The 26,295-nt window shown below is 41.5% G+C and overlaps 1 protein-coding gene across 1 annotated transcript; it reads left to right on the top strand.

Moving 5' to 3' along the window:
* Positions 1 to 21,036, top strand: SLC30A8 (solute carrier family 30 member 8). Its single transcript, XM_010313583.2, has 8 exons — positions 1 to 80; positions 8,765 to 8,969; positions 12,752 to 12,890; positions 16,665 to 16,818; positions 17,342 to 17,531; positions 17,931 to 18,036; positions 20,263 to 20,397; positions 20,891 to 21,036. Exons 1-8 carry the CDS (start codon positions 1 to 3, stop codon positions 21,034 to 21,036), a joined length of 1,155 nt encoding a protein of 384 aa, XP_010311885.1.
* Positions 21,037 to 26,295: the final 5,259 nt, after the last annotated feature.

The raw sequence follows: 26,295 nt of genomic DNA, 5'->3' as shown, positions 1-26,295 counted from the left end.
ATGGCTGCCAAAAAGGGTCTTGAAAGAGCTTGCCTTGTGAGTGAGAGGAACACCAAGAAGTACTCCTTGGCCCTAGACAGGTAACACAACTCTCTGCTTCCTTCACTGCCATTACTTTGTCTTTGCAAGCAATACGAGATCACTGATCTGCTGATGGGCTGCTGAAGTCAAAATACAGGGAGTTTCACAGTGCGTACAGGAAACATCTTTCACCACTTTCAAAATGGTTTGTTTGATTTTTTCCTTCCCAAACTTTCTTATTAAATGTTTGATGCATTTACTAGACAGCAGCCTGATGTGTCTGCATCTGTGATGGATTGAACCAATCTACTGTTGAAGCAAGTGTCTCCTGCTATGTATTTTATAAGCTCAGTAGATTTATTGTAGGATGCAAAACCTCATAGATTATGCTGCAATTTTAAGCTGAATTATAATAGTGCTATTGACACCATTCAAGGATCCTTCATGCTTGAATGTCTAAATAATCTATTTGGTGTGAAAGAAATGCAATGCTATTAAGGACTTGATCCTGCAAAACTTTATTCATGTGGATAGTCTATCACACTTGGAGCTGATGTACCTCCTGTGTGCCAGAGGTCTTGTGAGTAAATGCTTGCTTGAGTGAGGAAAGACCCTCTGAAAACATGATATGCTGTAGCTTGGGTTAAAAAAAAGACTAGAAATGTCTATCGCAAAATAGTTTTGCAGTTGAACTTATTTTCATTCTTCCTCTTGACTCAGACCAGCAAGTATTTTTAAAAGAAAATAGCTGCTCAGTTACAGCTTAGCACCTCTTGACATTTCCATTATCTCATTGGTTTTCAGGTTATTTATTGCTTGGCTCTCTTAAAACGCGTGGGACAGAAACTTGGCATGAACACTGTCAGTTCAAATGGAAATCTGTGTCTCCGTGTTCTTATACTGGGGTCACTGCCATCGTATTTTAGTCATTTGAGTGTCTGGGTTATTATTTAAATATTATTACATGGCTCCATAAATATACATGGCACTGTCCAAAATGACTTTTGTGGTAATATTTATAATCTATAAAGATCCCACATGATTCTGCAATTCATTTTAGCTACTGAAGACTCTCAGAGCTTTTTTGATAGTTTGCAGTTTTGTGGGCACAACTTCAGTGGTTGAGGTCCTCCGGCCCCTAGCCACCTTTGGGCACAAGGACATCTCCAGACTAAGCCTTTACCCAGTGCAGGAAGGCGTGCCCTGAGACAGGGAGGAAGCCCTCTTTTTCGTTGGATCACCAGGAACAGGGAATATCCCCAGTGAGGAGGAGGATGCACTTTGGGGGCAGTAACCCCCAGTAGCTCATCCTCCCATCAAGGAGCTGACTCACGTTCTGGAGGAGTTGATTTCTTTCTGATAATTATTTCTTAATTTAGGATTGAAGTTAGTTGGGGTGAATTGCTGGAACAATTGCAATTGTTAGGCTGATTGCTGCGGATATGCCCAACAGCCCCAGAGCTAGAGGGCCAGTCCCAGGAGGGCTCCATAGCAGAGGCCCTGGGATGGCAGAGTTACTCCCGTGGTAACACAGCTCCCCAGGAGGAGGAGGGCTTGTCATCCAGGTGTGTGGCTTTTGTGCTGTACCTCCTCTTAGCTTTTCTTCTCAGATGAAGCTTGATTAACTACGCAACCTAGTTACTGCATTCTAGCAATAACCAGAAATGGGGGCTGAGAGCTGGGGTCTCCCTCCCGTTCGGAAGAGCTGGCAGCTCAAGGGAAGCCCTCACCCTGCTGCCCCTCTCAGCCCAGTGACCCGGGGTGCCAGCCCGGGGACTGGAGCCAGCATGGGGGTGGAGATGCAGCCTGCTGGGCTCGGGCTTGCACAGACCGGCTGTGTGCACAGCTTCAGGTGTCCTAAGCCGATCAGTGGCAATAAGCTTGTCTTAGCCTTCGGTATAAATTACCACATTTTTCTGTTCCCTGTGTGTAGGCTTAATGCACAGCTCTAATGTTTTCAACAGAATTTATTTTGCACACGGATTGCCTATTTCTTTGCCATCCCCCAGCCTCTTTCTTTTTAATAAATGCCATTATTACAATACACAGAGAACAAAACTGTTTTTATCTTAACCATGTGAGTAGGAACTCTGAATACAGACCCTGTTCCCTGCACAAGGCTGTGGGGGAGAGGGTTTTGTACATGTCAAGCCAGTCAGTAGTCACTAGCGGGTTTGGATGCATTGAGTTCTCCTATGCCAAACCTGAAATGCTTACAAGGGGGTGGGCTTTAACTGAGCTTTCTGAAAATCAGGGCAGCTGCAGGCTTGTAGGATAATTCAGGTTGGAAGGGACTTCAAGAGGTCTCTGATCCAACCTCCTGTTGAAAGTGGGGTCAGCCAAGAGATCAAACAGGGTTGCTCAGGGCTTTATCTGGTCTAGTCTTGCAAAAAATCTCTCAGGATGGAGACTGCATGGATGGAGACCTGTCTGGAAAATCTGTTCCAATACTGAATTATCTTATAGGAACCTTCCAGTACCTAAAGGGGCCTACAGGAAAGCTGGAGAGGGACTGTTTAAAAAGACACGGAGTGACAGTACAAGGGGTAATGGGTTTAAGCTGAAGGAGGGTCGATTTACGTTAGATATTAGGAAGAAGTTCTTCCCTGTGAGGGTGGTGAGGCACTGGAACAAGTTGCCCAGAGAGGTTGTGGAGGCCCCATCCCTGGAAGTGTTTAAGACCAGGTTGGATGGGGCTTTGGGCAATGTGGTCTAGTGGAGGGTGTCCCTGCCCATGGCGGGGGGGTTGGAACTAGATGATCTTTAAGGTCCCTTCCAACCCAAACCATTCTCTGATTCAATGATTCTATCCTCACAGTCAAAATTTTTCCTTGTATTCAGTCTGAAACTCTCTTGTTTCGATCTATGACCATTGTCCTCATCCTTCCTCCATGCACAACAATAAAGCCCCATCTTCTCAATAACCTCCTCAAAAATATTGGCAGGTTGCTGTTAGGTGCCTCTGAAGCCAACTCTTCTCTAGGCTGAACAAGTCCAGTTCCCTCAAGGCAAGTGCTCCAGGCCTCAACCATCCTGGTGGCCCTCTGCTGAACCTGTGCCAGTTTATTGATCTCTCCTGTGCTGGGGACTCCAAAACTAGACACTATATTCTAGATATGGTCTCAGAAGTCTGTCCTAGATGCAGGACTTTGCATTCATCCTTGTTGAATTTCATAATGCTCCTGTTGGCCCCTTCCTCCAGCCTGCCTATGGCAGCCTTGCCCTCCAATGTATCAGCTGCACCCTTGGCTTGGCATCATCTGCCAACTCGATCAGGGTACACTCCACCTCCTCCTCCAGGTAATGGAGAAAGATATTACATAGTACTGGTCTCAGGACAGGGCATCACTTCTCACCAGCCTCCAGGAAGCATATGAACTGTAATCGTAACAGAGTCTGAAGCTGAGCACTCAGAACCTTCTGACTTATGCAAAAATGTTGTCTGTAAGGCATATCAAGTGAGATTCATATAGTCTCTCTTTAATTTAGGTTTGAATTAGGTGTCTAAGATAGTTTTCTATGGTCTTTGGTGGTGGTGGAAGAACATAAATTCTTCAGATGATTAATCATTTGTTATGTTATTTTTTTCTTTGTTAATACCTACCTAGTGATCTAGAAAACCGAAAGACTAGGGAATGTCTTGACCGAATTCCTGAAGTTTCCATGAATGAAGACAGGCCAGATAATTTTCTTACTGACAATAGATCAGTGTAATATTGACCAGAAATATTCAGTATCTCACTTCATAAATCAGTGGATTTGAGGATTGTACCAATGACATTGTGAACTAAATTTTGCCTTGATCCAGCATGATTTCTGGACTTCTGATCATGTTCTTTATATGTCATTATAGTGTGATTTTGAATACCATCACACAAGTGAAACTCAAGGCTTCTAGTCTCCAGGTTTTTGTTTTTATTTTGTCTCTGAGACTAGAGACAAGGAAATAAAAAGGAGAAATGTTGAAAGCAGGAAGGACATGTAAAAACCTTAGGGCTTGTCTTCATGTAAAAGCATTTAACACAGGGCATTAATGTGACCTGTAGTTATCTATCAGTGCAGCTTTAGGCTTGCAATTGATTCCTGTCTGCTGGGCTCATACCAGTAGGCAAAAAGTTTGAAGTGAGCCTGGGAGATGATTTCTTCAGGTGGAGATTGATTTTCCGTAACAAGCATGTAGGGAATATTTTCTTCTTTTTCTGGCTTCCTGCAGGCAGTATGAAAACTCGTATGGGATCAAAGAGTCCTCATCAAATAAAGGCTTTTCATCATTCCCTGTGCTTTGCAGAAGACAATGCTCAGGAAAATTTTGGGTGTTTCTTGTGACTTCTGAAGAGTTTTAGATGTGGGCCCTGTGGTTATGTCTCCTTTGTACTGGATTGCCAGCTGGCCCCAGGAGCACCCAGTATCTTAGGGTGCTTACCCTAAGTAAAACCCATCCTGTTGCTTTTGCCCTTGTGTTGGGTGACATAAGGACCCTGTAGAAAAGACTGTGTCCGCCCAGTACTGGCCATATGCCATCTCCTTTATGCCCGCTTCAGTTATGGCCACTTCATCTTGGAAAGAAAATTATAACCAAGATAGTAAGAGGTATGAAAGAGAAATTAAATAACTAGGACACCATCTCAGGAAACTGATGGTTCAAGGGTATAGCAATGATAGAGAAAATCATGAATGATGTGATGAAGGTAAACAGGGAATGCTCATTCATTATTTCTAACAGTACAAGAACTAATTACAATATCCGGCAGACAGCTTAAGAGTTACAAAGGATGCATTATTTTTACACAAATCATAATTACACTGTGGAACTCAATGCTTTCAAGTCAGCCAGGTTTGTGGAAGAGAGATCTGTAAAAGGCTATTAGACACAAGCTCTGATTCAACTGCCTCCTAGCTTCCAGATTTGTGCAACTGGGGAGCAGTACCTCTCTGGACATGTTCCTTTTTTGTACTTTGTCCTTATGTATCCCCTCATGCTCAAAACAGGGTTTAGATATTTGGCTACAGGCACCTTTGGTCTAAGTCAGTATAGCTATTGTTATATTGTTATGCAGAAGCAAATTTATTGACAATATATTTATGCATACATGGTCAGGCCCTCAAAATGAGACTAAATAAAATAACCATCAGACCAATTCCCATCTAGTAAACATCTAAACATATGCAAATATATAAATATTTACCTTTGTTTTGTGCCCACAATACTGTGAAAGGAAAAGGAGAATCTGGACAGTCAGGCTATAAACAGGATCTTAAATGACTTGGAAATATTCAGGATTGGTACATCAGTTGAAACTGGAGTGGTGCCAGCATAAGGGAGGTGACTATGGCTTTGATAAATTTTTCTCGGAAGGCAGTTTTATTATTCTTTCAGGCACCAAAAAATTACTGTTTTCCCTTGTGAAGGAGATGCTCTCCTGTGGGAAGTGCAGTGATTTCACATTTTGCTCTTTTGACTGGGAATCTCCTAATGGTCTAGGAGGATGGCAATTATTCCCGTCAGCCTGCAGATCAGGGCACCTGGTGGATCAAGTGAAAACAAACAAAAGGAAGCTGTAATCAAAAGCTCTTGCTGATGATTTATATGGAATCTGCAATATATATTAATATTTTCTCCTTCCCCCCTTCCAGGCATGACTCAATAGGAGCCTTTCAGTGACGTTCCCCTGACTATCCTTTTTACAAAGGAAAGAGAATTTGAAATGGAGAAAAGATTATTTTTTAATCTGGGACTCTGCTTGCAGTGTGCTGGTGCAGAGATCTGATGCTCCAAGGCTACATCTTGCTCTAACACACTCAGAAGGGGTTTATGGTTTGACAGAGCTGATCTTTACACCTTAAGCTTTTGATTCACACATTTATAAAACTGTCTTTTCGATTCTTTTAATTAGTGGCAGGCTGCTCTTGGAAGAAAAAAATAATGGTTACGCACAGGAGCTGGCAGGAGTCTTCCAAACTCATCGGGCCAGATGCTGCTCTGCGAGTTCAAAGGGAGCAGCGAATGCTCACCACCTCTGACAACCGGGCCACTTTTATTTAGATATTCTTTAGACAAAAATGTGACATTTGTGGGTTTACGCTGTCTCTGTTTGCTTTTGCATCTCTTCAACAAGGTCTGTGGACAGTGCTTTCCTATCCCTCAGTGGTACTCTGAAGTTTTGTTAGCTGATGGAGAGACTTGAAGATTAAAAAGGGAGGGGGAATCACAAAGCGACCTGTTTTGTTAACAGCAAGGAAAGGATTTGGTGGCTCAGAAATCTGCAGGGGTAATTTTAGCATCCCTGCCCTGACAGGGATGCTAAAATTGATCATGAATTGATCATGAATTGATCATGACTCATGTTGTTAAGATGATTTTGACATTCAGTGTCAGCTGATGAAAATGGAGTTAGAGGGAAATTAATTTTACATGCAAACTATAGAAAAACATTGGAAGTTAAGTGCAGAGAGGGATCACGAGAAAGAAAAACTTGCATGCCCTGATCTCCAGGGGAGAGCGAGAGAACTACAGTATTTTATTCAGCCATCTGGAAGGAATCAATTTGTGGTACCTTCTGAGTCTAATTCATCAGGAAAATATTGTACATAAGTGACACAGTGCACATGAGGAGCCTGATGAATGTAAAACTAAAGGCCTGGAGAAGGACTGGCTAGCGGGGACTCTGGCTGCCAGATGGGCAGCCCATTCCCCAGATGGCCCAGCTCCCATTTATTTGTTGTTGTGGGGAAAATAAAGGAAAACACTGACAAAAGGACTAAGAAAACTCACTGTCTCCAGGCATCAGGCATTAAATCTGACCAGTTGCTCTTTCACACAAGGTCCTCATGTACAGGGGGAACCAGTCGCCTCTGTTCAACAAACAGAGACCACGTGCTAACCTGGCTGGGAAACAAGCTGACTCAGGGGAACGTGTTGCATCCTTGGAACATCTCAATAATATTTGCAAAAACAAATCCACGCTGATTATCTACAGTCACAGGGCTTGGCTGCAAGGTCGGTCAGCTCTCCTCCTTTCGCCAGTCCCTCTGCAGTCCTGATGAACACAACAAGGGGCCAAGACATCCGCAGCTCTGCAACTGCCTTTGCCTCTCACCCATCGGTGGGGTGCGGGCTGTGTGGCACCTGGCAGGACTTTGGACCCACTGAGCAGCTGCAGCCCCCACAGGCTGCCCAAAAAGGTGGCTGGGAAAGGCTTGTGATTTCGGTGCAATTTTTTTCTTGACATTGACAGCAGATTGTCAGCCACTGGCATGATTTCTTTCCAGCAAGATCTTAGGCATCTTGACACTTCCATAAACAGTGCAGAAACACTACAGAAAGTCACCAAGATCCATGTACTTCCCCAAGCACAGGTCTCCTTCCTGCAACTGCAGAAACAACTCTTCCTGGTCCCAAAGGAAAATCCTTAGTTAGAATGGGGAAAAGAGTCTGTTTTTACTGGGTGCAGCTAAGCCCAGCCCCACATCATACCTCCAGGCTAATTTCAGATTTGGAAACAATGGAGTTTGCTGTGTGCCCAAGTCGGCTTGTGGGCTATGGCCCTGCACACACAGACCTCAAATAGCTGCAACATGTGGTTGTACGGATGTTACTTATGTGTATCTGGGCAGAATTTGCCTTTTGATGCCACAGTGTGCTCCCAGAAGCCTCAGTACATGGCAGAGGATGTTCTACCAATGGGGAGCATTAGGAGCAGCTGTGGCAATAAATGTTGTATCTGGAGAAACATAATGGTTTTCAGCTAATCCTCCTGGAACAGGGTTTAGGGTTTGGCTTTTTTTGTCATTTGGGCTCTTCTCAGTTGAGAGATAAGGAGAATGGAACATCCTTGCTTACCAAACCACCTTGGGGCCTCCCTGAGGGGAGTTTCTGGGCTGCTTTAGTGAAAGCACCAGATGTCATGGTCATCCAGGAGCTCCCGCAGTTGCAATGCAATGTGCTCGGCCCCGGATCTCTGTACCCCCATCCCATATTTCCTATGCAGAGCCCTGAGAAGGACAGAACTGAGGGTTTGTGGAGGAGCAGATTTGGCTGGGACATCACCTTGTGATGGAGCAATGCTGAAAGAGCCACTTCTGCTGAACTTCTCGCCTTTTAACAAAATCAGTGGCAGGCACAAAGGAGTCAGCATACTATGGAGAATTGATTTCTTTGATTTTTTTAAGCGCCTTTGAAACCATTGGGCTAATATTTTCTATGCTCAGGCCCTTCTGGAAGATTTATAGTTTTTGTACATATGTGGAAATTTGAGAAAAAGTAGTTCAGGCGAAGAGAGAAGTATCTTTAGTCAATTATATTTGAGAAAAAGAAGACTATTTTTTTTTTAACAGTCTTTCTGACAAAGCTGTTGGGAATAGAAAACTGAAATTTTCCATAGAATTGTCTCTATGCTATGCTGAATTTGGTTACTATTTGCATGAGGTACAAGTTTTTGAATATCATAAGGTGTGCATAAAATACACAGCCTAAGAAAGTCACCCTGTGCTTCATAAACTGCTAAATGATGTAGGAGAGCCCAAAGAGCTGGGGAACACAGCCAGAGCAGTCATTTCATGTGCAATTCCCTCCCGCAGAGCCCTGCTTGTGCGAGCAAGCCTCCTCTATGACCTGCTCCACTGTTCCCAACGCTGCTTTTATCCTTCAAAAGCATTAATTACATAGTTTCTGGGGCTGCAGGGCTAGATGCCCAAATACCCAGGGTTTTTCTTTTTTAACCTTCTGTTTCTTTCAATCCCAAAGGATGAGCTGGCATCAGAAGAATTTAAATGAAGAGAGGCAGCAGCAGGACGCAGAAGTTACTGAAGCTAATCCAGCGTATCACTGTCACGGCTACTCACAGGCCTATGAGAACAGAAAAAGGGAGCAGCATCAAGCCAGGAGGAAGCTCTGTGTAGCATCAGTAATTTGCATCTTCTTCATGATTGCTGAGATTACAGGGGAGTATGTTTGCTCAAAGAGAGCTCAGTTTGGTGCCCAGCACAGCCGTATTCATGCCCTTTTGTGCACACTCTGACTGCAGGGATCTGTGATGCATAGAGGTCAACTCACCTGGGATAAAATAACTCTCCTTTCTCCTCAGTCTTTAAAAGAATTGTGGTGGTTTTTAAAGTCAAATTATCAAAATATTTTCATATATTCATTTAAGGATTACATCTGGGTAGGAATACAAGGATCAGTTAATGGTCTAAACTGTTCTCCCAGTCTTTAAGCTCGGCTAAAAGTGGCTAGACTGTCTTAGCATCATGTCACAGAAGGTTTCTAATGAATTGAGTTACTTTTTTTTTTAAAAGATTAAAAGATTTTACATGTTTATCAAGGCCAATGAGACCTCAGAACTGATGAAGGCTGCTAGCAGCAGGATCTGATATTAAATGCAACAGTCTTTACAAAATCCAGGGAAATCCAGGGCCAGATTCACCATCTGCTTTTCTTCAGTTAAGTCAATGTATTTATACCAGGACACGTTTATCTTTTAAATTGGCCTGCTGGTGTGTCTCTGGATCAATGAAAGATTAATCCCCTGTCTAATTAGCCTTCACTCCTGGACCCATCCTACAATATCCAATATAAGTTTTTGGCTCGCTTGTAGAGCATTAGCTTTCGTTTTGTCCCACTGATCTGCTCTCTGCATGGCTTCTGTGATATTTATACCCACCTGATAATTCCTGGGTCTTTATGTTCCCCTTCTCCATGGCAAGGTGAGCTAAGGTACGGCATGAGGAACCCGCAGGCTTTTGCCACGTGTGCCCCAGAGGATGTAACAAAAATCAGCCAGGAAGGCCTCTGAAACCCATGTTTTCCCTGCTTCAGCATCTCTGAAGCCCCATGAAAATGAAAATGACTTTGCCTTCCCCACAGGTGAGAAGTGGAGGCACTGAAAGAGCCACTGCATTTCTGCTTTATTCCCTGGCTGCCAAACCCAGCAGGGACTTCTCCAACTCTTCCCTCCCACGTGCTTCATCTGCATGAAGCCCCGTTGTTTGTAGGTCACATGCATTTCCCCTCTGAAAACCAATGCATACCACTAATCTCCATACAGTAATTTCCATTGCCAGAAGTAATGCATTATTAACAAAACCATATAATCAGTAGGCTTAAATTTGGTGAATGCAGCAATGCTAGAGGATAATTGGAAGGACAGATGATATGTTAACTAAATGTTTCATTTTGCTTAATTAATCATACAGCTTTTTTGCAGTGACAGCTTAAGTAACAGGCTTGAAGACCATTTTGCTTCAGACCATTAAACTTTGACAAACCAGTTATTAACTGCAGTTACAGACAGCAGTCTATGGAGATTTTTTGTAATTATGAACCATGCATTTAATTTTTTTAATCATTAGGCTAGACAGCCTGTGCCTGATGATTGACCATTGAGTGACTGACAATTTCTGCTGCTTTGTGGTATACAAAGCTACAAACATCCATTGCGGGTAATAGTAAGTCATAAAGGCCACTTGTTGGGAGTATTGGTACAAAGCAATAAAAGCCTACAATTATTACACAGGCTTTACTCTTGAAAATAAAGAACATGTTCCCCTTCCTTCTCCTCTTAAGGGCAAACAGCTTCCGTGGGCACTATTGTGCTAAACTGAAGAAACAAAGCCACATCACTCTCAAAGAGGTTGAAAAGTTGTGTTTCTTTGAATTCCTAGATCTTTCCCCTGATATTTTTGCTCAAACCATCTGTGCTGGCCCTTGCTGCTCTCCCAAAAGGGGCACTGTTGGCGGAGCCTGATGCACCAACCTGTCTCTGAAAGACTGTTCTTCTAATGCAGATCCATCACTATCTCCACAGATTTGGAGATACAGTGGCTAAGGACCAAATGTGGATTTTAAAGTACTTTGTTTCCATTTGGGTGCTAGAAAGAGAGACAAACCACACATGTCCTCATGTCAAAAAGTAATATAAAGACTTGACCAAGTTGCTAAGATAAGCAGACTGAGATCTCAGAAATTCACCCAAGGCATTAGTTATGCCAGCGATACATAAAATAATAATTTGCCAACATTTTTCAAAGACGGCAGGCTAGAAGCAGGCTGTTGTAATGCTGTCCCACACAACATGGAAATACAGTATCTAAAATACAATAGGGTTTTGCAGGCAGCTTGTGCTCTACATATTTGTTTGCTGAAAGATAGCTGATGCCTTGGTTGTTAACATCTGTGCACTGTCAGACAAGCCTGCTTCCCTCTGCTATGCAAAATTGCTTCCCACTTGGGAAACGGCTACCCTGCAAACAGTGAAAGTCTAGGAGCTGTGTCATGACCAAAAAGTATATGTGCATTTACACCTGCTCCTGTTCTGGGAAATCCCTATTCTGCTGAATTTTTCATTTTACTGCAGGGAATGAGATGCCCCCAAATTCTACAGTCATGCTTGCTCCCTTTTGGGAAGTAACTTTCAGGCAGCTGTAAATGGGATGTATAGGGCAACAGAGAAAAACAATATATGCCCTATACGTGCAATGTACGTTCTCCTGCAGTGACAAACCATAGAGTATTAGATATTCAAATCTAAAATCTGCATACAGGAGGAAATTAAATAGACAGTCCATCCTGCTGGCATGAAGACTTCCCATCTATAAGGAAACAAGAGATATGTCTACAAGTCCCTTTGGCAACGGTATCTTGCCAAAGGTTTGAATGAGACATTTTATGATATTTTTCAGGTTTCATTGATTCTCATACAGGTTGTGGTCAGGAGAAACAGGTGAGCTGAAATGAATTAAATGACTGAAGAAGGATGGAAATATATTGCCAAACACAGAAACTAGATGTTTTGGCTCTAATATTTCACATTTTCATTTTTCTATATTTTCACTCTGATGAAAAGATTCCCTTGCTATAACATGTTGGCAGGACAGCTTCCTGCCTGTGTTCCTTGTCTTCTCTTGCAGCCACCTGCAGCTGGGGTAGTTTAGAGCAATCTTTTAGTTTCTTTGGATTTGCCTTTAGCCCTGAGACATGGTTAGAATTTGGCAAAATAATATTTGGCTTACTGGGTAAAAGAGATGTGGTTTCAGATAGCCTAACCCCCCATTTTCAGCCACATTTTTCCAGCTCTAGCAGGAAAATAAAATCATTCATTAAGGATGCAAAATGATAGATTAGTCCTGCAAACAGAACACTTTTCTCTATGGTCGGTTGTTCATCACAACTCTCATACTGGGACCTTTCTTTTTACTCCTGTTTTAGTTTTGCCTGTGACAAATAAACAGTCAGGCATCCAGCCATCCCAAACTCAGGAAGAACATGCATATTTTCCTCCAGCAAATAGGAAATTAATCCTGTAAGCTAAGTGCCTGAGTTTTTGTGCATACATAAAAATATCAGTTTTCTATGAAGAGATAGTGGGAGGATACTGGAAATGTGATCCCTAATATTGCTTTTCACCAAGAAATCTGATACTAAAATAGTCATAGTAAAACAGTCCAATAGTAATAAAAGCACAGCACTAATGTATCACAACTCTTAGTGTCCTTAGGACTCTCTCTCTCTCTCTCGGGCAAAGAAAATTACTTTATTTCTTTCTATTACTTACTTTCACTGCATGAATGAGGTACAAATGAAACTATCTTTGAAGAGTTTTGAGTCATGTCTGTGATCACTGAAAACTTAATGTTCCCTTTGATTCACAGCAAAGCAGGTCTCGAGTTTGACCTGGTCCACTCAAACTTCTGACCAGAGCCATGATACAGACGTGTGTTTCACACAGGTGGGCAGATCGCCGGGAGCCTGGCAGTGATCACCGATGCAGCTCACATCCTGGTGGACCTGACAAGCTTCCTGATCAGCCTCTTCTCTCTGTGGCTTGCCTCCAAACCTCCCACCAAGCAGTTAACTTTCGGGTGGCATCGAGCAGGTAGAAAACGTGTCACAGTATGAACACGTGGAATGGGAAAGGGAAGTCATCATAGCTGGGGTGCTGATGTCCAACATAGGTCTGCAGATAGATATTTAGAGATAGTGCACTAACGGTCTCAAAGACCCCAGGACACATGACAAACAGCAAGCCAGTGAGTTTCAAAGAAGTACAGTCATCTCTTATACACAAATGTGTCTTTCAGTTCATTATTAAATGTAGTTTTGGGCTGGTGATAGCTTTGGTTGAGATAACAGCAACTTCCCTCACTGACCTGAGTGTGAGGAAGACCAAGTCCTCAACCTACTGTGAAATACAAGCTTCTATAAAAGCAGCAACACCCATAAAAATGAGGGTCTACTCCATCTATAGAATGATAAACCAAATCATTAAGTTATTTTAAAAAGACAACAATGTTATATTTGTAGAAAAGTGAGATCCTTCAACATTTACCATTTTCTAAATCCTCTCCCTGCATATCTCTTTATCACTGCTGGTTTTTATTAGATGGAAGTGCTGGTAGGCTTCGAAAGTTCTCTGTCCTCAACCAAAATCAATATATTTACAGATGACACCTAGTACCAAAAGCCTTACAATCAAACACAAGTGCCTTTACAAAAGACAAGACATCAGCAAAATATTAACTACAAGAAACGTTTTTGGGGGTATGATTCTCTTCAAGATTTAGACACTCAAATATCAATGTCTACACATAAGTGAGCATGGGAATACACATGGGAATGGCAGCTATGGCACAAGACCCACAGGAGACTACGCAGGATGCCAAGCACAAGACCAGGGCATCTCAAATCCCACCAGATGCTCATAGTTAAGAAACCGGGATGTGTTCCCAGTCAGTCAATGGAGCAGGGAGCAGTGTGAATCACCATTGATTTGATGTCCATTGTCCACAGTGGGAGCTTAGACACCTATGTCACACCTACGTGTAGACATTTTAATGTAGTTGCTGGAAGTTAATCGCATGCTGGGTTCTTAGGGCTCAATTTAGTTGCTCATATGTAAGGGATTGGTGCTATTTGAAATGTCTTAATCTGTTCCACAAAGTCGCCAGCTGCCACTCTAGAAGGCTATGGGTTATTTATACATCTTGTGTCAAGTCTTACGTGGAGGTGTCAGTGTATCTCAAAAGGCTCTAGACACCTATGCACCTGAACTCAGATGATGAATGCTTCAAGGATGTTCAATATGAAGGTCCAGAAGCAGCTTCTGACTCAGGATGTCTGCAGGCCAAGGTTGCCTGTAGCTAAGAATGTACCAGAGAAGACATACGCCCTATTCATCCTGTCTTTATATTGCTCCCTAAGTATATTCTACCAGCTCTGCTGGAAACAGGCTGCTGGATGAGAGGTAGGTTTAGTATGACAGAGGCATGGCTGGCATTATGCTGCCCACACACAGGGGAATTTTGCAGCATTAGAAAACTACTACTTAGCATCAGTTGATCCATAATTACTTTTTGTGTTTATGCTTTCTTATCCTGGGAATAAAGGAAAGTGAAAGAGATACTTCTCTGTTGCTGATGAGATGGTAGTGGCTGATGGTTCAGCCACCTCATGTAAGTTCACCCTCAGTCTGTGTTAGGTTTTTTAGGTTTTTGTCACCGCAATGCAAGAACTTCAAAACCAATCTTTTATTACCTTTTTATCCTGGTGGCAAACAGAGCCCTGCGTCAAATGTCAGTGGCTATTTAATTTCATTCCATGATAGTTATCCTGTTTCTTGCTTATTTTCCCAGCTATATTTCCAGTGTAATATGCACGTGGATGCCTAAATAGAGTAGCTGAGGGCAGTCAGGTGGGTGGCAGAGTCATTGTGTGCTGACTACTAAAGTCTTGCAGCTGCAGCCCTCCATGGCACTGGAAGCTGTTTTTTCACTCCTTTCCTCAGACTGATAGATAGGGTTTGTCATGCAAAGACTGTATAGGACAGGACTCGGGTTTAGCAGGAACCATCTGAATGCCTCCTGTCTTCTAAGCCAGAACCAGGCAGCAGAATCAGTCAAGACAGCAGTTCAACATGATCCTTTGGTGTGCAACTACCTTCAGCAACATGGCTAGAATCATAATATTGAAGGACATTGATAGTATAAGCCAGACCTACTTCCAGGTAGGAGAGGTTTCTTCAACCTTAATTTCTTTATCTCTGGTATGATTCAGAGTTCCCAAACAATCCTATACTATTGCTTGCTGTGCTCTGTTATTGCTAGTAGTTCTGAAGAAATGTAACTGAGAACATCTCGAGTAAAACATTTAGAACTGTTGAACTGGTCTGTAAGCTTAGCTAAACTTTGGTAAGATACTACACTGAGAAGTAACAATTATTTTTCACCTACGTAGGTAAAGACCTGTAGCGTTTTCAGTTGTGGAGTATATACACACACGCACACAAATATTCATGCAAGTGTTCACAAAAGCTGTTGGCTCCTTTCACAGCAATGATAGCATAGCCATCAACACCTTCAGATGGGGCAGGTTTGCAGGGTTTCAACCTGTAACTTGCAGAAAATGTAAACACCAGGTTTATCAGAAAATATAAACACCATGCTTTATGTTAGCTTCTCTCTATCTTCTTTTAAGCAAAACTAGATTTCCCTTTTTTTCCCTTTTGTTTTTAACAACTTTCATTTGTTACTTGTCAGTTTTAGACAAAATGGTTATTTTGATAAGCTTCTGGAGCCTGGACTGCTGCAAACTGTACAACCCTCATAAAAATATATTCACAATCATAAGCTGAGTTTCTTCTGCTTTCATGAACTGACAGTGGAGGTCTGTGCAAGTGCTTTGCTCTTTCTGGCTATCTACTGCCCCTCACTTCACTTTACTGTGAACTTTCATTTTCTTTGGTATTGTCTCAGTTGTGCTCATAAAGTGCCACATTTACCTGCTCAAGTCACATGGCAATTACTAGTCCCACATCCTATTAAAAACATGCTGCACGTTCATACAAACGCTCTTGGACCTCGCATATGGCAGTGCAATAAAAAGTGGCCTTGGGGACCGGATTTATTTGAGGCCAACTCAGAGCCAATAGAGACAAAATTAAATTTTGTTGCCCCAGGGAAAAAAAATAACTTATTTTGTCCTCATCACCACTGGTGTCACAAAAATGATTTTGTGGCATTGGCAGGATGAGTCCCAGGAGAGAGGAAGGAGAGGTTTTGCTGGCAGGACATTGTCGGGGGCTGTCAAAGTGTGAAGTGATGAGGGGTGTGCAGAAACAAGAGAGGCTATTGGAGGGGCATTATGTCTGCCAGTGGGCCCGGGTGAGCCGTGCCTATCTCCTTCCCTCCAACCTCTGCTCCCATGACTAAGATAATCTTGTTGGGGAAGGAGGGCTGGTTCCTGGGACCTTAAAACCATACTGGCAGGGCCAGGTGACTGTGTAAGTTGTAAAAGAACTGTTCTTTTATCCCTTCTTACCTTTACAACTTCTTTTGCTCCTCCCAAAACTCCCAAAATGATCTTTTTTCATCTCTCCAGTTTCTCCAGACGCCACACTGGAATGGGCACAAAAGTAGGAGCAGGTGAAAGAGCGTTAGGCCACCACATGCATAGTGCTGCCCTGGGCAGCCACTGGACTTGCTATGACCAGGAAGGGGCTGGGCCCATTCTTTGTGAGCATCAAGGCTGCCAATATACAAGTAACTCTCCTGGCTATCAAGGTCACAAACCTGGAACCATTACCATCAATCCCTTAAAATTTCTTGTGTTTCTGTTATGACTCCTGTTAAAATCAGATTTTTTAAATTTCTAGAAATTCTGGGAGCTTTGATGTCTATGATAATCGTTTGGATGGCGACTGGTGTGTTAACATATTTGGCTAGCATGAGGCTGCTACACCCTAATTATGACATTGATGCTACAGTGATGCTCATTACCTCTGCTTGTGCTGTGCTTGCCAACATCCTGTAAGTTGCTTTGTTTTCCTCTCCATATAACTTTCGAACCTTGAACTTGCTGCTGTATTTCAATAAAAACCAATAGAGATATACTGACCTCAAAAAATATTAAGTGTTTATGAGTTTCATGAGAGTATGGAAAGGGACAGAGAAAAGAGATTCTGCTTCTCATTGAAGGCTGCAGTTGCTGTCCTCCTTTCTTTTAGCTGCCACTCTGGAAAGGGAAATTATAAATGCACAAACTCCAGGAGAAGATTAATCTCCGTCTCACTTTTTAGTAAATGTCAGAACATTCAAGAACGCCATAGAAAATGAGGCCTCATTAATTCCCCTGTTCAGAGACTTTCCTGTTTGTATGCAAAACACTGAAATCACCTAGGAATTATTTGCTTAGTCACTCTATATTTTTACCTAATGTGTCTGATTTTAGTGCTCAGCATTCAGAAATTAGAGGGGTGATGACGTGTGTGTCATCACCGCTTTCAGAGATGCAATAACCCCACTGATACTTGCAGCTTTCCATCTCTTGCAGTCTAAGCCTGATTCTGCACCAGACCAGCCACGGGCACAGCCATGGGGCACAAGCCAGGGAACACGTGTCAGCCCCTCCAGAAAAGCCAGCCCTGAGCAATGCCAGTCTGCGGGCAGCCTTTGTGCACGCCATCGGAGATCTATTCCAGAGTATTAGTGTGCTAATTAGTGCACTTATCATCTTCTTTAAGGTTAGTTTTATTAGTTCACTTGCCTTCTTTGCAATTAAGGATAACAGTTATTTTCATAGCATTGTGACACTAGGTACAATGTAAATATTTCCTTTGTCTTAATGATATACATTGCAATTTAGTCGAAGACAATTATACTTATTCTTGGGAATTGAAAGGACTGTTGAGAGTGTAACTGCAAGGAGGTGTTTCAGCTGCAAGGAGGATACTTCCATGTCTCTCTTTCTCCATCTGTAGTGCCTTCATTCCCTGTGCTGCGGCTCCCTAACTGGCGAAGGAGGTCAGCACTGATTCCGTACTAGATGAATGGAATATATTATTCTTTGAGATTAACTAATTAAAAATGACAATAACCAACAATAATAAAATTAACAAAGTGATGTGTTCATATTTTTCTAGCCAGAATACAAAATAGCTGACCCAATCTGCACATTTGTGTTTTCCATCTTTGTTTTGGCAACAACCATCACCATTTTAAGGGATATTTTGATTGTGTTAATGGAAGGTAGGACCTGATTCCAGAATCAATACAGTTGTATTTTGGTTATTTTCTCTCTTTTTCTCCATAACACTTATACTTGCTCACAAAAGTATAATAGTACACTTCTGTATCGGTTTCCAATATTCTCATAACTCTGATCATACTTTAATCCTAATTACAATTTTAATCACATCTGTTTTCAACTGCTGCACTGGAAGATTTATACATATGCCAGTTTTCATAAAAATCTGTGTATTGGTGTTTTGCTAATGAACTCCCAATGTATTCCTAAAACTGAGTTGCTTTTGTTTGTCGTATGCATAGCATTGCTTTTTATCACCCCTTTGGCATATGAGAAGCCTACTCGCTTTGTTCATTGTGTAATTCCTTTACCCATGTGAAATACAAGCCTCTGCCAAAAAAAGACCAAAGAAAAGAAAAAGACTGTGCTTCGAACTGTGTCTGTGAAATAGGCTGAGTGCAACAGGCACAAGTTTAAAAGATTTTTAGTTACGCCAGCCCAGAAAAGCAAGATGATGGAGCTTTCCAGTTGTGTTCAGGTGCAAGGGAATAGACAATTCTCACGCATCAGCAGCAAGAAGAGCTAGACTTAACAATATTTAATCCTGTTCAGCTATGGGCCTGAACATTTGATTTGCAAGGTCAAATGACTTGAGCAGTCATAGATGCATGTTTTTGCCTTCCTTACACTGAATAATATAATGCAATTTCTTTCTCAGCTATGAAGACATAGGGATTAAAGGGACAAGTAGTTCTAACAGTGTAGCGTTTGAATGGGTACAAGTTACTCAGTGTGACTGCATGGCTGTTCACTTCTCTCTTTCACTTTGCACCAACTTCTGTTTCAAGAAAGAAAATTTCCAATATTGTTTTACAGTAAAGCTTCATTCTAGGGTTGATTTGCTTTCAGTGATTGTGAGATAGAGATACATTTGTGTACAAGTGTACCTAGACAGAGTGCAGCAACTGACTGTATCTTGGCTGCCAAAAAATCAGAAGATTTGATTACTGAAAAAAACATCGAACCACCAGGTTCCCTGACACACAGGGTTCTCTTTCTCAGAGCAGTGATTCCCAGCTTCCTTAAGCTGTGCTGACATGCCAAAATTGCCAATGCTCTGCCCCCCTCTGCAGCAAGCCCTTTTGCACTGTCCTTCTGGGGAGGTCTCTGAAGCCGGTCTCCTACCCCCTAAGCAGCATATTCTGCCCAGAATTTTATAAAGAGAAATTGGATGTTGGAGCTGGTATTGGAGGTGGCTCTTACTCCATACATCCAGTCTGTCCCAGGGTGTCAGCCCCACAGCCCCTGAGACTGACTCTGTCATGGTTTTCTCCAAGGAGCATGTGTGTGCCAGCATCATATTCTACTAAGTCAGTACTCCATGGAGCATATCATTGTTGTAATAAGTGGATAGGACAAAGCATGCAACACTGAGATCATTAACAATTACAAATAATTATCAGTTATGGTATGAAAGACAAAATGAACCAATACTGTGCTTATCATTATTATACTTCATAACAGGTGGCATCAAAATTATTTTTCAGTTTACTGATCCAAGTAAAACATTGTGAGCATAGAGGTGCATTTCCAAACTCCCATGTCTCACTCCAGGGAAGATCTGTAGTTGAATTCCTTGGTCAAATTTGGATTTAGACTAAACTCTGAATTTCATGTTGCAACTCACCCTATCACAACTGTCCTCACTCTGAATGAGGGTCATCGACATCATTATCTTTTGTAGGGAGGAAAACAATCACTGATCTACTTGTTAACTAGACCTGGGATCTAATCTCACCCAAGATTCCTGAGTCAAACCATTTTAATCTTTATGTTTGTCTTACCCTCTTTGCTAAACAGGTCCTTCTCTATTGTGTAAATGTATTGAGGACAGAATTCCTCAGAGATGCTCTGATGATACCATAAAATCTGCACTCCAAAAGATGTTGGTGCAAAACTATGACGTGATCTGGCTAAACAGCTCGCTTCCCTATGTGAACTGGACCCTCAGACAGGCATGAGTCTCATTTTTCCATAGAGAAGTATAAAACAACGGATAGGATTAAATTTCACAGGGAACTCTGAAATAGATATGCTTTCTAAAGCATAGAATATTTTTATAAAAATTATACATCTAACTGAATAAAGGTACATGATGCATTTTCCTCCGATGATCATTATTCTTCCCTCTTTAAAATATTCCCCCCCCCCCAATTTCTCCTTTTAAGGAACAGCAAAAGGACTTGCTTATGATGCAGTGAAAGCAAGAATTTTAGCAGTTGAGAAAGTGGAGTCTGTTCACAACCTTCATCTTTGGTCTCTGACAATGAATCAAACTATTCTATCTGCTCATGTTGCCACAGGTCAGTAAATTTCTGTAAACAGGGAGTAAGTATTCAGCTGCTGCCTAGTAAAGGTCAGTCTCTCCTGATTGGGATACAACTGACTATATATTTGTTGCTTGTTAAAACAAATGTCATCATTTTGTTGGAAAAATAACAACAACAACAACAAAGCTCTCAAATCCTCCTCCCAGAAATCTTATCAAAACAACAGGGACCTCTACTTAGCCCAAAACTTCAAAACTGCGGAGGTTGTGAAGCAAGTAAGTAAACTACAAGATATTTTAAATAAATTGGAAGAACTAGACCCAGGCTGTATTTTTCTCACAATATCAAATAGATTTTGGAGTGGATTTGTCAACCTTGAAAACTGTTGAGCACTATAAGAATAACTAACAGTGCAAATCTGCATTCCTGATGCATTTTTTGCAAATAGTTTCTGTCAATAATCACTTACTGTTCTTTAAAGAATTCTATTATATCAATTTGATTATTTTCTGCTTGCTATCTATAGCAGACGCAGCGGACAGCCAGAAGATTTTGAGAGATATTTCCCAAGCTCTGTTTGAACACTACAGCTTCCACTCCATCACCATTCAGATTGAATCGGGAGAGGATCAGAAACGAGACTGTGTCTTCTGTCAAGACCCCAGGGATTAAAGGGAGCAGTATGCTATGCAAAATAATGATCACCCTTCTTACAGGTCAATGGAGACTATACGTGCTGGTTGTATGTAATTGATTAACAACAAATGATAATTAACTGAACTAAAAAGGCCTGCCACAGAGCAGTGCATGAACCTTTGTTGGTACCATCTAAGAGGGTACATGCATTAGGTCCATTACCTGTCCATCAATGGTTATTTTCAATTACAAGAGAAAGTGTCTAAATTATTCTTGACTTGAGTGGCAAACTGGTACTAAAGCAACATTTAAGAGTGCCTGTCTGTAATCACAGGTAACAAAAAACTAATCAACCTTCAAATTAACAACAGACCAATAATCACAAAAAGTAATGAAATGTAAGTTTGGTGTTAGCAAAGCTCAACACTTCCTCAGGATAGAGGAGAAAGTTTAAATCAGCATGAGGAATGAAGAGATCTGGGAAAGAAAGAGATGGTGATGTGCTTTCCCTGCCTTCAGGCTCCTCCTCCTCCTGCATATTAAGAGAAGTATCAGATGTGCACCATGTTCTGCAGCATGGATCACAAGAGGACTCACTCCATTCACATTTGGCATGTAGTCCTTTGGTTTTTAGCTAGCTCTATGTATTTTCCAGCTAGCCTTCAGCCTAACTCTTTTCTGCCAGACATGGGCAGTATTCTCTACTATCAAGACAATCCATAATTGTATCACATTGCATCATGACAAGTTGTGATGGAACATTTGTAGTGGATTTTTGGGTGTCCGTGTCACGAGATACCACTGGGACAATAAAACAGACCAGGAGCTCCAAGAAAAGGAAAAAATAATTAGGACAAGGAAAGACTGGGGGCCATTGTGAACATCACTTCTAGTGTCCTTCATTGTATGTCCTGTGGGATGTTACCCAACAGTGACACATCCCTGAAGTTATATCAGATAATTAAAACACCCTTTGGCATATCACATTGTACATTCACTGTGCAGCGAAGGGACCTGCCTTTCCTTCAGGCAACTAATTCCCAGATTTCCTAACAGGATGCATTAAATCTTCCTCTTCTGCAAACCTAGCAATGGTTACTGCAGAACTGGAAACAAAGAGTCAGGTCTTGCTGCAGTGCCTCTATTTTTGTCAATGATTTTGTAATCAACTGAATTAAACTCTCACCTGTTAGCAAAAATTATGGTTGCACTTCAAAATGGTTGTTCAAGTGCTTTTTCACAAAACAACTTCAATTCTGCCCTTAGCCATAATAGTGCATCTTCATTTTCCATGCAGAACTAGACGTTCTCCACACTCGCACTCCACAGTCCCACTCCCACCCCACTAGACATACGCCACTCCCACTCCACAATCCTCACTCTCACAGCTGTAGGGCTCATTCTATTAACAAGTATGTTAATAAAGTGTGCAATACTGAATGGTATTGAGTTTCAAGGCTGACAGCTGGGAAGAGCATTGTGTTATTAAGGTATAAAGAGGCCTTGCTTTTTAGGGAATTCAGTTTTGTTTGCAAGAGGTTCACATTAGTTTTCTACTTTATCATCCTAAGGAGATTAGAATTTATTATTAGGGGTTTTTGACTATGGATAATACATAACTATGGGATGATGGATTGATGTATTAAGCTGGCATTTGTTACCTGGTAGGGGGAACAAGAAATCATTCTGCTTTGTGGAGGCATCCCAGAAGATCTTAGTCAGGTAGAACCTCCCACTGAAATCAGATAAGGTACTAAAACACAACACCCACTAAGAATTTCATGAGTATCTCATTATTTACTGGCTTGAAAGAACTGAGAACATAGCAGTGCTATTCAGTACAGTGATAAAGACAATCCTTGCCCTTTACAGCTGAAACTCCAGAAGATAAGACACAGATAAATCAAAGCACAGTAAGAAACCCTAAATGAAGAAATTAACTTGTGTTTCGGCCAGTTTCTCTGCTGGTATAATTTCACATAGTTGCCTCCCACTAAAGGCAATACATCTGTGCTTGTAAAGTAACCTGAGCATCCTTTTCATTAGTTGAGGAGGACAAGTTAATAGTGTGGCCTTCCTATGCAATAAAGTCTTTCAAGGTGTTTTGCGTAAGATGAGGAGGCAGACCTGGATAAGGAATTTTGGGGAACAGTTTTACGGTCAAGGACAATGTAAAAAATAATGAGTAGATGACTGAAGCATCTATATAGGACACAGATTCAATTCTGAGATTTAGGCTGAGGTGGAGATAAAGACTGAAGTTTAAGAGCAAGTTCTGATCTTGGAAAAAATTTAAACAGACAAGTGACACGGTCCATCAAGAAAGCTACACGGAATAGCAGATTGTGGAAAAGTTGGATGGAAGCAACATAAGATGGCCTGGAAAAAAGAAGATTTGGCAGCCGTGACCAATAAGGCTATTGTCCAAATGAATTAAAAGGATGGGGAAGGCTTTCATTTACATTCTGGAAAAAGGAACAGTGAAATATAGAGGCATGAGGAAAGAAGGACTTAATCCAAAATAATGACCCTTAATGAAAGGGAGTAGGGGAAAGTTGTAAAAAAGGAGGTTTAAGAAGGAGGTGAGGTAGCAACTGCCATCCAATGATCCATCAGACCCTCCAAATGGTAGCTTGGGTATGTGAGTAGAAAAGGTCAGGTCAGGAATGGTGAGGAAGAGGAGAAGTTTGGGTTTGTTAGCAGCAGTAGGCCTTGTATTTCAGGCAAAAGAATTTAACCACATATCTTTAGCAAAAGCTAGATATAGTGCAATTGTCTCTACTTTCAGTTGTGGAATTCACTCTAGCATACCACTGTAGCAAAAGTAACGCAATGGCTTATGAAAACCTAAGGGAATTTTACCTAAAGATGATAGATTGAAGATGAATTTAGAGCAAATATTTACCTGTAGTTATGAATATTGCCATAAGGAGTTGAATTTTTAATGCTCCCACTATGTATATGAATGTAAATGCATATTTGTTCTTCATCCCCTTCTAGTCTGATCCTCAGGGATATTATCTTAGTAGAAGGTTGTTTTCAGAATACTGTCTGACTGGCTGGTGAGGATTTCTGCAGAAATGCTACTGCAATATACAGTGGCCAAGTCTGAGAAATTCAGAGACAATTTCTAGACTTCTCTGGTTTTTTATTAACTTTACATCCTTTTGACTGTCTGCAGAATAAGTATAAGAAAATTGACAAAAAAAATGCTGTCTCTAAATCATTCTTGGAACTACTGTGAAACAGAGAAGTATTTGTCACGTAAAAGTGGTCTGTTTTCCACATCAAACTGTTTTTTGGTGGAGTTCAGTGCACATGGGCAAGTACATGGCTGTACTGGCTAGTACTGAAATTTTATGTACATAAGTATATTCATCTTCCTCTAAATTTTAATGTAGTCATTTTGCAGCTTGTAAATTATATAGTTCTCTATTCCCCAAAAAGCACTCTGTCTTTTTCATCTTCCACAACCAAAATCTAACACATTGAACAGCACTTGAGGATAAGGAGTTTGTAGAAGCTCAAGGCTTTTTGGAGTAGAAACCATGAAATGGGCAAATGCAAAGCTAAACTTTCCTCATTCAGCACTGACAAAGTGTTAATATTATGCAGAGATGACCATCACACAATGACAGAAATATTTATCATTATTCAAACTGGAAATAGTTAAGGAACAAATCTGTCATTAGCATCAATGGAATAGTCCCTTACTGTAACTATAGTCATAGGCATCTTCCTGTGTTCTTCTGTTTCAAGTGTAAAGTGATTCTAAGAACTGGATATGCAATCAAGAATTATATTGCCCACTTAGTGTGAGACTTCACAACAGTAATTTGTCATCTCCAGATGGAAGGATAAACACGATGCCCCAGACCTGTCCATGCAAATGGTGGACTAAGCAACAAGGACTGTGTAGGTCTGCAATATCCTTCTTACCAAGCAGTTATATGGAACAATTTTGGCTCTGAGCATTTTCTCTTCTGTTGTGAAAGCTAGCATGCTCCAACACACCTTCCTCAGTGCCTTCCTCTCAGCCATAGCAGATGTCCTCTCCTTCCTTTTCCATCCCCTTCGACTATTGTCCCATTCTAGTCTCTGCTCTTCTATTTTTTCCCATTTGCCTTTTTTCAGCAATGCCTCAACTGGCCACCTATTCAAATTTCAATGCCAGCATGATATTTATCACATATCTTTTCTGCTTACAGCCCTTCCCATTCTTCTTCAACCCGTGTGGTTAGATAAAAGCTCCTCAGAAAGAAACTGCCTTTTGCTCCATGTTTGTTGAAAACATGGTATAATGAACCATCTTTTTTTCATTTGACTCTATTATAAGCACAATAATAACAGGGACTTAATAAAAACAAAGAACAACAGCCATTCCAGACATCACATATTGGCCCATGTCAAGCACCGCTATATATTTACTTTGTATTAAAAGTTGTTTAGAACTTTCACAGCCAAAAAATTATCTGAGCTGGCTCCAGCTTAAGGTACTCTTTCATGTTCTCAAGCCTACTGTTAATCTCTTTCAGCTAAGAAAAAGAAAATCCTTTCCCACCTGAGTACACACAGTTTAAGCAAGAAAGGAATTAGAAACATCCAGTTGCTTAGCTGCCTCCTTGACTTCTCTCTGCTTGGACTTTGTGTCAGACAGACAGTGCCTAGCAAGAACGCGCTGCAGCAGAGGAAGCTTTGGAGAGCCGCCCAGCGAGAACAGTGGCTGGAATGGAAGCACAACAGAGTGGGTTTTTACATGGTTACTAGTGCACATTCAGAATTTTCCATCCCAGGTGTTATGTTGATGAGAAACATGTCTGCTTTTCACTAAAATCTTGGGATTTCACTTTTGATTTAAAAACAAAAAAAGGGGGGGGGGTGTGAAAAGAAGCAAACGAACAGAAGTTAGAAGGGTTGCATTGTGGAGCATTCCTGGTGGCATCAGAGGCATTTTACCCCATGGCTTGCACTCTTCTCTGACAGCAGGGCTCTGTAGCTTTGTCTCCCAAACTGCACTGCTGCATGCTTTGCCATGACGTGCTGTCTCTCCATAGAAACTGCCATGGCATGCAATGAAAGGTCTCCTGCTGTGATACATGCCATATGACTCCTTGCATGCTATAGCTACAAGCTTCTCAGCTGTGGGGACTCCTCCTGAATTGCGTGGGCAGAACGATCATCCAGGCTTTGGTGAAGCACTGACTTCTTTTTTCCTGCTGTGTAGTTATATTCTGTACTAATTTTCTTCTTGGAGACAGAAGCTGACTGAAACAGTTCGTGTAGCTTCTGTCTAAA

Source organism: Balearica regulorum, chromosome 2 (genome assembly GCF_011004875.1).
Source record: "Balearica regulorum gibbericeps isolate bBalReg1 chromosome 2, bBalReg1.pri, whole genome shotgun sequence".
Taxonomy (NCBI): Eukaryota; Metazoa; Chordata; class Aves; order Gruiformes; family Gruidae; genus Balearica; species Balearica regulorum.
This window is presented reverse-complemented; position numbering and strand designations above follow the sequence as displayed.

What these genes read in the sequence shown, in the direction of transcription:
- SLC30A8 (XM_010313583.2), top strand. Translation starts at nt 1, where the DNA reads ATGGCTGCCAAAAAGGGTCTTGAAAGAGCTTGCCTTGTGAGTGAGAGG. An exon ending in TTTCGGGTGGCATCGAGCAG is followed by an intron (nt 12,891 to 16,664) that starts GTAGAAAACGTG and finishes TTAAATTTCTAG; the next exon opens with AAATTCTGGGAGCTTTGATG. An exon ending in TTTGATTGTGTTAATGGAAG is followed by an intron (nt 18,037 to 20,262) that starts GTAGGACCTGAT and finishes TCTCCTTTTAAG; the next exon opens with GAACAGCAAAAGGACTTGCT.